Source organism: Capra hircus, chromosome 11 (genome assembly GCF_001704415.2).
Source record: "Capra hircus breed San Clemente chromosome 11, ASM170441v1, whole genome shotgun sequence".
NCBI classification, from domain to species: domain Eukaryota; kingdom Metazoa; phylum Chordata; class Mammalia; order Artiodactyla; family Bovidae; genus Capra; species Capra hircus.
In genome coordinates, this window is record NC_030818.1 from 99596387 (window position 1) to 99609366 (window position 12980).

At 53.2% G+C, this 12980-nt stretch overlaps 1 protein-coding gene across 1 annotated transcript; it reads right to left on the reverse strand.

The window, feature by feature from the left end:
- On the reverse strand, positions 570-12133 carry PTGES (prostaglandin E synthase). Its single transcript, XM_018055956.1, has 3 exons — positions 11853-12133; positions 8951-9033; positions 570-1206 (listed from the first exon to the last, which is right to left on the reverse strand). Exons 1-3 carry the CDS (start codon positions 11979-11981, stop codon positions 957-959), a joined length of 462 nt encoding a protein of 153 aa, XP_017911445.1. The 5' UTR covers positions 11982-12133; the 3' UTR covers positions 570-956.

Genomic DNA, 12980 nt, shown 5'->3' on the forward strand with positions numbered 1-12980 from the left:
CACAAACTCACAAAAGTGTCCAGGGAGCCAGATCCTTGGCCAGCCTGGACAGCAGTTGATGGCCAGGAAGCAGCAGCCAAGGCGCTGAGCTGGTCAGACAGTTCATTAGCGACTGAACCCACACGGTCTTAGAGCAAGAGTCCAGGGACACGTCGGTGGTTTTCAAACCTCACAAATATGGAAGGAGCCGGAACATTTCTTCTAGCGGTTGGTCCTTCAAAGCCCATCATTCTTGACTGACAGTGCTTTGGAGCAACTAAAGCTTCAGCAAGAGAAGGCCAGCCTTCCTGGTGGGCCCTCCCAATCAGCACCTGCGCCAAGGGTAGGAACATCCAGCCAGGGAATGTGGCGGATCACAGGGAAGTGTCAGCGGGGCACGAAGGCACACAACCCTACCCCCAACCACTCAACTCCCATCCTAAGGGAAATTCACACCCTGCCTGTCCTGGGCCCTCCTGGAGAGAGAACTGGCAATGGTACCCAGACCCAACATTGCTGGGACTCCCAAGGGAGCTTTCAAAAAATGCAGATGCCCAGGCTCCCCTCTCGACCAGCTGAACCAGAATCTCTGCGGTGGAGGTGAGAACTCCTCATTTATTACATCCCTGGATTCAGAAGGTCGTTAGGTTCCAAAACGTGAACTGAGTCTCTGTTCGCTTTTTCCAGCGTTGGGGAGGAGGAGGGAGGGAGGGAGGTTTTTACAGTGGAAGAATTTTCTATCAATCGTGACAGTCCATCTCTAAACAGTTCCAAACCAGCCGCTTCACCCAGGAATCCAGGGGACACACGGGCAAACACACACAGGCCCCCTGGGGCCAAGATCGCGTGCTCAGCCAGTTGCCAGGAAACCCGGCCCCGGGGCCTGTCACAATCTCAAAGGGGCCATCGGTCCCCCAGGTTCAGCCCCGGTGGCTCATGGCCAGTGGTCTGGCGGCCGAGGTGGTGTCCACGGCTGGTCACAGATGGCGGGCTGCCTCCCAGACAATCTGCAGGGCCATGGAGGCGCAGGGGAGCTGGGCCAGGGTGTAGGCCAGGGAGCGGGTGGGTGCCCGCAGTTTCCCCAGGTAGGCCACGGTGTGTATCATGCGGCCCAGGAAGAAGACCAGGAAGTGCATCCGGGCGATGAAGGGGTTCGGTCCGAGGAAGGAGTACACAAAGCCCAGGAACAGGAAGGGGTAGATGGTCTCCATGTCGTTCCGGTGGGCTCTGAGAAGGCAAAGGGGTGCAGTCAGCCAGGTGTCAGCTTTGAGAATGTCCTGGATGCTGGGACCCTCTGCCCCCAAAGGCCCTGCGCCCCTGGGGATCATCTCTGGCATACCAGACTGATGTCCACTGTGGCAGGGACAAGGAGGTACCCCAGAGGCAGACGGGGACTGTGACTCCAAGCTGGTGCCTGCGAGCCGCTCAGGAAGCGAAGCCCTGTTAATGGCCTGGGAGCCATGAAGGGCTGCTGCTTGGGTTCTCCTACCAAGCCCCAGGGCCCGCCAGGACCCAGCACCTGACATGGTCTACCCCTGTCCTCCCCTCTGGCCGTGGACACCAGCAGGGAAAAGTGGGGCTCAGTGGGGTTGCGTGAGAGCTGGAGCGGGGCCTAGGCCTGCCTCCAGCCCCTGATCTTTTTTTTTTTCTTTCCCAATTTTGGCTGTACCATGTGGCTTATGGGATCTCAGTTCCTTGACCAGGAATTGAACCCAGGACACAGTGGTGAAAGTACTGAATCCTAACCACTAGACTACCAAGGAACTCCCCAGCCCATGCTGTGTACCTCCCCAAGGCAGGGCTTTTCTGAGGCCGTTTCCTTCTGAATGCAGGTGCCTCCCCAGTAGGACAGGCAAAGAGCACATGTCTGACATCCACGCCTGGCTCTGTCTTCTGCCCCTAAATCTAAGCAAACCCTTCCTCCTCTCAGGGATTCAGGAATAACAGTAACAACTTCCACTCACAGAGCCAGCCAATCGCTGGGCAGTAGTGACGCTGTTTCCTCTGTGCTACCCTGCTTCTTTCTTTCTTTAAAATGATCAAGTGTGTGTGTATGCGCGGTGATGGGAGTGAGCGTGGGGGTGGATGTGTATAACCCGGCCATAAAAAAAGTGACCAACAAAGAAAACTCATCCACTTCTGCTAAGAGTCGGTTTACATTTTCCATGACTCCTGCTAATGGGCAGCTTCCTCTGAGGAGGGAGGTCGAGTCCCATAAATTAGAGGCTGAGCAAGAGACTGAAGCCAGAGATGGCATGTTGGAGGCGCAAATAAACAGGAACACAGTGCCCGAGCCATGACCTCCCCTGAGGAAAGGCCACATGTGTGAGGCGTGGAGATGCTGCTGGAAGCGAAGCCCCTTCTCCAAGCCTTTCAGCTGGAAGGTTTCACCAAGGTTGCACCAGCAAGCCAGGCCCAGCCCAACTGCCCCTAAGTGGGGACCTGCTGTGGTCCTGCTCTTCCATCCCACTCTTGCAAGGAGAGTCTCAGCCAAGGGCCATGGTATGTGGATGCTCGGAACTGGGCAGGGTGGGGAGGAGGAGCACTCCACAGCCCAGGGCTACAGGGGTCTCTGCAGCATGACTAGGCTGGGTGTGGTCAGGGAAAGAGGCATTTCTGGTAAAGCCTGAAAGGTGAGGGGCCATCTGTGCAGGAACGAACTCTCCAGGGAGAAGGATGGGCACGTGCAAAGGCCCTGAGGCGGGAATGGGCCGAGTGTGTTCAAGGCCTAGTAAGTGAGCATTCCATGCGTGTCTGGAATGTGGTCACAAGAGGGAGTGAAGCAGGATCAAGATAAGCGGGGGAGAAAGCCCTCAGGAAGGAGAGTAAGGGGTCTGGAATTCAATCTGGATGTACAAAAGCTCCCATAAACTCATCAGGGCCTGGATCTTTCTTAGGTCAAACTTGGGACACAGCAGTTGGAGTCTCTGTCCCCATATCCTGGACCAAACAAGAGTCTTCCTTCTTATCTCACAGAGCCCAACCTTGGAACCCAGCCCCAGGGAACACAAGTCTATAGCAGGGCCGGTCTCACCAGCTGGGGGAAGTACTGCTGGATGCCCACGTGAAAGAAGCTGGCTGGGTCTTGGCTTCAGGGACAAAATGGGGGGCGGGGGGGAACTGAGGATGGGGGCCACTCCAGTTCCTTCATCAACTGAACAAGTCCTTTGTGTTATCTGGGAAGAGGCAGCAACTGTGGCTCTAAAATCATCCCATGCTATGGAGAAAGAGCTGTGTAACAACAACCTCCCCACATACACCTCGGAGAACCTATTTCACGTGAAGTCTGTGTGTCTCAGAATGTGGTCTGCCTCCCACAGGTGACTCATGAGATGGCGCCAGCTGGTATTTTTGTCATCCTGGACGTTTCTGGGAAAGTTTCAGGAAAAGCGTAGCTAGCATATGATACCCATTCATTCAGACACTTCTCCTTAAAAGAGGCATTTACACTTTAAGAGTGAGTCACTTCTCAGAAAGCTGTTGAGAGGATCCTTGGCCAAACCCCAAGCACAGGTGAGAAAAAGAAATCAGGGGACTCAGGGTGGAGAGGAGGCATAGGAAAGGAGGAGCAGCCCCACCTCTTGGCACCCGCATTCGAGACTAGAGGACTCAGGGGGTCACCTTCAAGGGAGCAGAGGCGCCTGGGAGCTGATAAAGCCCCTCAGCTCTGACCTTCGACCCCTGGGGTCCCCAGTCTCTCATCCTCCTCCCTCTGGTACACTGAATACCACATCGGAACCCCGGCGAAGCCAGAAGTGGTAAGGATGGAGGAGACGTGGGGAAATCAGCTGGATGAGGCAAGGTAACTCACGCCCTCCTCCCACCCCAGGATCTGAGCAGAGAGACATGGAGAGAGTCACGTACCAGACAGATGCTTGGGCAAAAACGTGTCATTCCAATAACAACCATTTTTTTTTAAGGTGAAGATCGCTCAAAGCAGTTTCCTGCTTTGGACTTGCGTGACCTCCTGCAGCATCAGGCCGGCCCCTTCCCCTCACCAGATATTGCAACACGAGCTGCACTTTACTGCATCAGGTGATGGGTGGGGAGAGGGCCCTGTCCCCCTCTCCGCCCCGCCCCGCCCCTCCTTGGCAGGGACGGCAGCTGGCAGCCAGCCAGCTCTCTCCTTTTAAGTCAGGCCCGCTCTCTAGCCACACAGATGATTTCTTGGGAGTCAGGTTGATACAAGGTAAAAGCTGCTTAGTTTTAAAGGCAGATATAAAATAGAGTTAAACTGCATTCTTGCAAGGAGGGCAGAGCCCATATCTGACGGCCTGGGCTCAATGGCAGCTTAGCCGTCACGAGCGATATGGCCGTGGCAGACCTCCTCTACAGCTACCAGTTCCGCCCTTGGAAGGTTACTGCGAAGTAGACTGAGTTGGTCCCTAGTAAGTGCTTAGAACCCTGCCTGGCACTGAGCTTGTTGCTGTTCAGTCACTCAGTCATGTTCAACTCTTTTGTGACCCCGTGGACTGCAGCCCGCCAGGCTCCTCTGTCCATGGGATTTCCCAGGAGAGAATCCTGGAATGGATTGCCATTTCCTTCTTCAGGGGATCTTCCCGATCCAGGGATCCAACCTGTGTCTCCTGCATTGGCAGGGGAATTCTCTACCACTAAGCCACCAGGCAGGGCCCCTGGCAAGGAGTAGCTTTGCCCTGATTTAGCTGTCTCCCTCTTTGTCATCGTCACCATCACCAGCCCTGTCCTGGACACAACTGCTAAAGCTAATTTCCCCTCTTGGTTTTGCCAGACTCCCAACCGCCCTCAGACGGACAGGCCAAATTAATAAAAAACATTTTACGGCACAGGGGGAGGAAGTGTGCGAGGCCTGCAGCCTGCAGCTCGCTGGGTGCTCGTTAGACACTTGGCCTTGCCCGAGTCTCTCTGTCTCTGGGCCTCTGTCCACCATCCACAAATAATGTGCTGGGTGGTGTCTTAAGCGGCTTCTAATGCAGAGATGTCGGGACCCAATCTCCTGACAAACCAGTTCACTCAGATGACGTCTATACACCCCAGATAATCAGAACTCTCCCAAAGTTTGGGTCAGGTGCTTATTGTCTTCTTTTCTCGGGACCACTTAGAGAGCCCCCTGCCCTACCCACCCTCAGCAGTTGCATTCACACAAACTCAGAATTTGGTCAAAAGACACATTGCCAGACTTCAGTGAAAAGTGAAAGTGTTAGTCTTTCAGTCGTAGCCAACTTTTTGTGGCTCCCCTGTTCATGGGATTCTCCAGGCGTGAATACTGGAGTGGGTCGCCATGCCCTCCTCCAGGGGATCATCCCAACCCAGGGATCCAACCCAGGTCTCCCGAACTGCAGGCAGGTTCTTTACTGTCTGAGCCACCCAGGAAGCCCAAGAATACTGGAGTGGGTAGCCTATCCCTTCTCCAGGGGATCTTCCTGACCCAGGGATCGAACCCAGGTCTCCTGCATTTCAGGCAGATTCTCTACTATCTGAGCCACCAGAGAAACTCAAGAATACTGGAGTGGGTAGCCTATCCCTTCTCCAGGGGGATCTTCTCGACCCAGGAAACGAACTGGACTCTCCTGCAATGCAGGCAGATTCTTTACCAGCTCAGCTACCAGGAAAACCAGAGAAACTTAATAGGGAATCACTAAAAGGATGAGCCTGGGTTTCAAAACTTTCCTTGAAATCTGTTTTCCGACTTCCCCTAGAGTGGGGTTCACATCTGGGCTCCAGCCTACACTCCTCCACAAGGCAGATCTGTGCTCTAAGAACCAGGGCCTAGGTGTTTTCCTGTTTGTGTAGAAGGTGGGCCCAGCTGCACTAAAAGCCTTGGTCTAATATTTAACTCACGTTTGCTTCCAGGGCATCTCCCATCAGGTTCCAGCCAGTTCTCTGGTAGCAGATGGCAGTATGTGTGATTCTCTGTACCCTTGAGGTTTCATGATGTTTTGTGAAGTAAGGAGCCCCTGGGTCTGGCATACTAAGTCCCAGTAAATACCAGTCCATGGAAGGTCCCCAATAAACACTCACAGAATTATAGAAAACATTATTAGATAAGAGGTGCTCAGAAAGTGCTGAACTAAATTTCAGCCATTTGTGTATTCGTACAGGGGCTTCTCTGGTGGCTCAAGTGGTAAACAATCCACCTGCAATGCAGGAGACACGAGTTTGTCCCCTGGGCCAGGAAGATACCCTGGAGAAGGAAATGGCAACCCACTCCAGTATTCTTGCCTGGGAAATCCAATGGACAGAGTCAGACATGACTTAGTGACTAACCAACAATTGTAGATAATGGGTCCTTTTGTTCAGAAATAAAAATTAAATTGTGTGTGTGGTGGGGGGGTGGGGGGGAAGGCGGTTGGCCATGTCTTGGCACCAGGCAGGTGTGTGGTCTCTCCCTGGCATGGTTACAGCCAGTAGAAATAAGGCACTCAGGAACCTGTGTAACTACTGTGCCACAAGTAAGCTTTGCTACGCAGAGCTCTCACACCCTGGGAGAAGACAAACACTCCTCTGGGTGGATGTTCTGAGCTGGCTTGGGGTATACACAGCCTTGGCAGCCTGCTGTCCCTGCTACTAATCACTCCCTCCCCCATAACCAGGTGGCGTGGGGGTCACGTATGGATTATCATGATGGGTCAGGCTTTTGTTCACCAAAGTACAACTAGTGCTTAGCACAGAACGTAACACTTAGGAAGTGAAGTGAAAGTCGCTCAGCTGTGTCCGACTCTTTGTGACCCCATGGACTATACAGCCCATGGAATTCTCCAGGCCAGAATACTGGAGTGGGTAACCCTTCACTTCTCCAGAGGGTCTTCCCAACCCAGTGCTCGAACTCAGGTCTCCCGAATTGTGGGCAGATTCTTTACCAGCTGAGCTACCAGGGAGGCCCCCGACGTTAAGGAAGTGCTCATTAAATGTGGAATGAACAAACAGATGGACGGACAGATGGATGGAACTCATATGAAGGACTGTATCCTATAGTTACATTGTTGTTGTTGCTAAGTTGTATCCAACTCTTCTGTGACCCAACTGGACTGTAGCCCCTCCAGGGTCCTCAGTCCATGGGATTTTCCAGGCAAGAACACTGGAGTGGGTTGCCATTTCCTTCTCCAGGGGATCTTCCCGGCCCAGGGACTGAACTCATGTCTCCTGCATTGCAGGCGGATTCTTTACCACTGAGCCACCAGGGAAGCCCATAGTTACATTAGAAAGGGTGAAATAGCAATTCTATACTATACATTTCTGTAACTTAAAAAAAACGGAAGTACATGTGTCATTTTCAATGGCCAAGAAAAATGTAAGGAAAAACCCCACTGACTTTCTTTCAGTAAGAGAATCTCTATTATTTTTACTGCTTTGTCCCACCCATGGCTGCCTGTGACTCATGCGAACGTGATAAGAACCATGTGAGGATTTGTCTCCGTCTCCCTCCTGTCTAAGCTGCCCATCCTTCCCATCCCCATTCCACTCCACTGACAATCCCCATCCCTGGGGAGGGCCTCCTCCTGGTTCTCCAGCCTGTTGGTGTAAAGCAGCAGAGGAAACTGCCAAAATACCCACTGAGACCAGCTATGTGAAATTAACATCTGATGGAATTTTACACAGCCCCTTTCTTTTCTTGGCCACACCGTGAGGCTGGTGGGATCTCCGCTCCCTGACCAAGAATTGAACCCAGTCCACAGCAGTGAAACTACTAAGTCCTAACCACTAGACCCCCAGGGAACTCCCTACACAGCTCTTTCTTAAGAATCACTTTTTGAGTAGTATTTACTGACATGGAAAGTGTTCATGAAGTAACGTTATCTGAAAAAACGCAGAACCCCAAATTAGGTGTACAATGCACATGTTGTGCTATGAAAAATATTTAGACAGATGGCAAAGAGGAGATAGAAGAACATGTCAGCAGTGATTGGAATTGTGAGTGGTTTTCCCCCTTATCCTCTACACGTTTTCAATATTCCCAAACTGCAATGAATAGTTCTGATCTCTATAAGAAAAAACTGTTTTCGATTGACTGGGGAAAGCTAAGCCTACGAAAAGATGTTCAACTTCACTTGGAAATGCAAAGTAAAGGGGCTTCCCTGGTGGTCCTGTGGTTAGCCACAACTAGAGAAAGCCCACGCACAGCAACAAAGACCCAGCGCAGCCAAAAAAGAAAGGAAGGAAGGAAGAAACGCCCCGCAAAAGTGAAAAGGGACATACATTTTCACCCGTCACGTTGACAGGGATCCAGCCAAAGATGGATCCACTGAGTTGGCAGGAGCGTGGAGACACATCTCACACACCAGTGGCGGGAGTGGACGTAGGCACTATTAGACAGTATTTCTTACCATTTGACTGCGACCTGCAGGTTTGTTCACATGTACACACAAAGGCAAAGGAAAGAAGTTTTGATGCACTCGGTTCATAACAGAAAAAGACTTAGCCTAAATGCCATCAGAGGGGAAGAGGCTGGATCAACTACGGACCATCCATTCCGCAGAGAAACGGCATAAATACTGTGGCATTGACGTAATGAACAAGGCCCCTATATAGGCTGATATGAAACAATTTCTGTTGTCACATTAAAAAAAAGCCCACGGTATAAATCAGCGGGTAAAGGGTGATCCTTTGGGGATACAGAGGAAAAAGCACAGCGTGTGTGTTGTAAATGCAGAAGTTTCTCCAAGAAGGTGCATAAGACACCGGTAACAGCACCAGTCCCTCGAGAGCAGATTCTTCAGGTCAGAGGTTACAGACGGACTGAATGAATTCCCACTGAATAACCGTTTCTAACTCTGTCATCCTGAACCATGAGGACGTACTACAATACTTTTCCTAACTTTTCTTTTCTTCACTAATACTTAACTAGAAATGAAATCAATGAATAAATGAAAACTGTTTAAGAGGATTCAGAAGGCAAAAGATCTTGGCCCCTGGGTATCCTCCAAGTGCCCCATGTTCAGAAGAGGGTTTGAAAGGGCAGGCTGTGATCTGGCCAAGGGCCAAGGGTACTTGCCTGAGGCAGCGTTCCACATCTGGGTCGTTCCGGCAATACTGGAGGCCTCCGTGTCTCTGAGCGTCCTCGGGGTTGGCAAAAGCCTGGAATACATCAGCTGAGAATTACTGTTCATGAGATGGACGGCCCAGTGGACTAGGTCTGTGATGACGCAGTCACATACATGTCTATTCAGCAGCGTCCATGAACTCCTACTGTGTGCTGAGCACTGCTGACTCATCATGAACAGAGCTGCTATAAACTAAATGCTCGTGTCCCTGCAAATTTCCTGTGTTAAAACCTAACTCCCAGTGTGACGGCGTTGGGAGGTGGGGCCTTTGGGAGGTGATGAGGTCATGAGGGTGGAGCTCTCTTGAATGAGATCAACATTCGTAAAAGACACTCCAGAGAGCTCCCTCACCTCTTTGCGGTGTGAGGATACAGCAGGAAGATCACCATCTATGAACCAGAAAGCGGGCCCTCGCCAGACACTGAACCTGCCAATGCCCTGACCTTGGACTTCCCAGTCTCTAAAACTGTGAGAAATAAATTTTTGTTGGTGCTAGGCCACCCAGTCTCTGGTATTTTTTTTTATATAGCAGGGTGAAAAGAGTAAGAAAAAGGCTCCCTTATCCCTGCTCTTGGGAACCTCACTGTGTAATGAGGGATTTGCCAATGAACCAGAAAAGATCAGGTAGTCAGAGTAAGGAAAAAGAAGACAGGGTTGGCTTTGAGAATGTTCATGGGAGATCCGGCCAAGTCTGGGAATCAGAGAAGGCTTCTCTGAGGCAGTGACAGTAAAGCTGAGACTTGAAGGGTGCAGCACCATTAACCAGAAAATGGGAGGGTTATAGCAACAGCATGCAAGGCTTCAGGAACAGCATGTGCAAAGGCCCTGGGGTCGGAAGAACATGTGTGAAGGATAAAAAACCAGCATGGCTGGAGCAGTGACAAGCAAGGGACAGAGTTCTGAGATCAAGCTGTAAGGGTCCTAGAGGCATCTTAAGAATTTAGACTTTGAACTGAGAGCAGTGAGAGAGACTTGACAGGCCCCAGTGAGAAACCCAGCCCCACAGAAACTAACTGCAGGTATCTGAACTTCCCTGGGTCTCAGCTTCCTCATCTGTGAACTCCAGATCACACTGAGATCGTCTACCACACGTAGGTGGCTGCTCACCCCTGAAGACAGCATGAATACACGTTGGCCGGGCCAGGAGCCGTGTCAGTGTAGGCGTTGGAAGCAGAAGCACTGCCTCCAGCAGGGGCCGGGGAGCAGGGTGGGCCGGCCTTGGGATGTTCCCCCACCAGGAAACCTGTGTCCGGTCATGTTAATTCCAGTTGTTAATAAGTAATGAAGACTAACAATAGTGGGGGCATTTGCTCAGTGCCAGGCACTGAACTCTCCTGGTACTACATGACGACCCTAAAGTTTACAAATGAGGAAATCAAGCTCTCAGACTTGACCATGGTCCCCAGGCTAATGGGTGGAGGAGCCAGAGCATCCCCGAGTCACCTCCCCACGGGGTAGTTCCCCCAGCTCCTCCCTGGCTGCCTGAACGCAGGGAGCAGGAATGAGAGGGAAATTCACAGGGCTGGGAGAACCCAGGGACAGCCCGAGTGGAGGTTTCCTTCTGCCACGCCCTACTGACCTGACAGAAAGGCACCCCGATAGGTTTGACTCTTCCTTCTCTAATCCACATGAAAAGGAAAGCTCTGGGCGCAGCATGGCCCTGGGAGAATACCATCCCCCCATGGCAGGGTGTGGGCTCCCGAGCTGGGCACCTGGATCCAAACCCTGCCGTCTCAGGCAACATCATCTACCGGAGCCCAGGTTTCTGGTGTGGATCAGAAGTTGAATATGGCCCCCTCCTTCCCACCATGATGGGGATCAATGCTCACTCCAAGGACTCAGTCTGTGAGAAAGACTCCATGAGGCTTTCCCCGCGATGTGGGGTGGGTACTGGGCAGGGAGAGGTCAGGATGACCAGTGTGTCTCTCTCTGCTCCAGAAGTTTCTTCACCTGGGAAGCTGACCTGCCTTGTCTGTACCTCTTGAGACGGGCCCCCCACCGTCCACCTTCAGGACGATATCCGAGCCAGCCTCGACTTGCCTTTGAGCTGGGCAAAGGGCAGGGCCGGGGCCATCTCCTCTCTGAAATACCTGGTGGATAATCAGCTATCCCTCGTGGAGCTCAGGATGGCTGGCGAGCTTGCCCGGAAGGTTTCCGCCGGCTCTGGCTGGAACCAGCCCTCCCGCCCAGTGGCTCCTCGAGCCCCGCCTCACCCCACACCGGCTCAGATCTTGGCGTCAGTCTTTATTGTTGTTTTGGCTCCGGGATTCCAGTGAGGGAAATTCCTCTCGGAGAACTCCAGGGGAGTCTGGCCCGAGATCCGCCGTGCGAAGGCTGCGGTGGGTTTGGGAACGACCTCGCCGAGGGCCAGTCGGGAATTTCCACTGAAAGGTTTCTCGGGGCTCCTGTTGGGTCGGTTTCCACCCGACCCATGTATCAGCTCTCCGGTGCGGGAAACCGCCGGGTCAGAGGGAGGCTGAGCGCCCCTGCAAGCTCATGGGACTCGGGAATCTGGCTGTGCTGAGAACTTACCTGGGACACGGCAAGCGGGTAAAACGCTCTTAAAACACCAGGCCAGTGCTCGGAGCGCTACCGAGGTGAGCACGGCCCCTGCGCAAGGAGAACGCGCAAATTCGGATGAAAGCAAAACCAACCTCGGGACAAGGACGTGCGGGCCACAGAGGAGCCATCCCACAGGGCTGGGAGGGGCAGGTCGTTCCCAGCCCGCTCCCGCACGCTCCGGGGGCCGGGATGACTTCTTGGCCAAGGGTCCCCGACTCCAGCCTTCCCGGCGGCTGCGGGAGACGTGAGCGCACGCACGCGGGACTGGGGGTCCCGTAGAGCCGCACCTACCTTCTTCCGCAGCCTCACTTGGCCGGTGATAACGGCCACCGCGTACATTTTGATGACCAGCAGCGCGCTGCAGAGCAGGAAGGCGGGGAGCACCTGGCCGTTCATTAGCTCCAGAACGGAGGACGGCATCTCGGCGGCGGCGGCGGCTGGGGGAAGAGACCGCGGGCAGAGAGCTCGGGCTCTTGTGTCTCCGGGAGCAGGGAGGGGCAGGGAGAGCGCAGGGAGGCTTGTCTGTACTCTGCACCCGCCCACTCCCAGCTAAATGCAGCAACTTCGGCTCTCGGGTTTTGGAAGAAGCAGAGTCACCGTGGGGGGTTTGTGGGTGGGGGTGTCTCTAGCCCCGCCCCACCCCTCCAGGGCAAATCCTTAAACCCTTTCTAGTCTGTTTCCTCGATCAAGGAACTGGAGGGTTGTATGGCCCTGCCTGCCTGCCAGGGGGTGCAACAAAGCCAGGAGCCTGCCCAACCTCCACGGGGTGGTAGATTCACTAACCTGGGCCTCCCTGAGGGTCAGGGCAGGGAGTGGGCTTGAGATCCGAACTCTCTGCTCCCACGTTCAGCCTGGACACTTGAACCACAGCCGAAAGGACACTAATATGACTTTGTTGAATAGTGTGCCCCTCCCCACGTCTCCCCACTCCCAGGGATGTCCGATCTCCATCCTCAGAGCGCATGTATATGTTAGGGAGCATGGCCAAGGGGCTTTGCAGGGACTAAGTCAAGGTCCTAAAATGGGGAGATTTTCCTGGATTCTCCGTGAATCCAGTTGAATCAGAAGAGTCCTCCTGAGCTTCCCTCCTGGCTCAGTGGTAAAGAATCCACCTGCCAATGCAAGAGACACAGGTCGGATCCCTCACCAGGAAGATCCCACATGCTGTGGAGCAACTAAGCCCATGCCCCACAGCTACTGAGCCTGTGCTCCAGAGCCTGTGCTCCCCAACAAGGGAAGCCCAAAGCTGCAACTGGAGAGGGGCCCCGGCTCAAGAAAAGCCTGCGCAACAATGAGGACTCAGCAAGGCCAAAAGTGAAAATAAATCAATCAAAATAAGTGTCCTCCTAAAAGGAGAGGCCATAGAATTAGGGGAGAAGGCTGTGAAGACAGACGCAGAGGTCAGAGAGGAGAGAAGAT

Coding starts and splice junctions, on each gene's coding strand:
- PTGES (XM_018055956.1), bottom strand. CDS start 11,981: ATGCCGTCCTCCGTTCTGGAGCTAATGAACGGCCAGGTGCTCCCCGCC. Junction 9,034..11,852: donor AAGTGAGGCTGCGGAAGAAG/GTAGGTGCGGCT, acceptor GATGTATTCCAG/GCTTTTGCCAACCCCGAGGA. Junction 1,207..8,950: donor GATGTGGAACGCTGCCTCAG/GCAAGTACCCTT, acceptor TTGCCTTCTCAG/AGCCCACCGGAACGACATGG.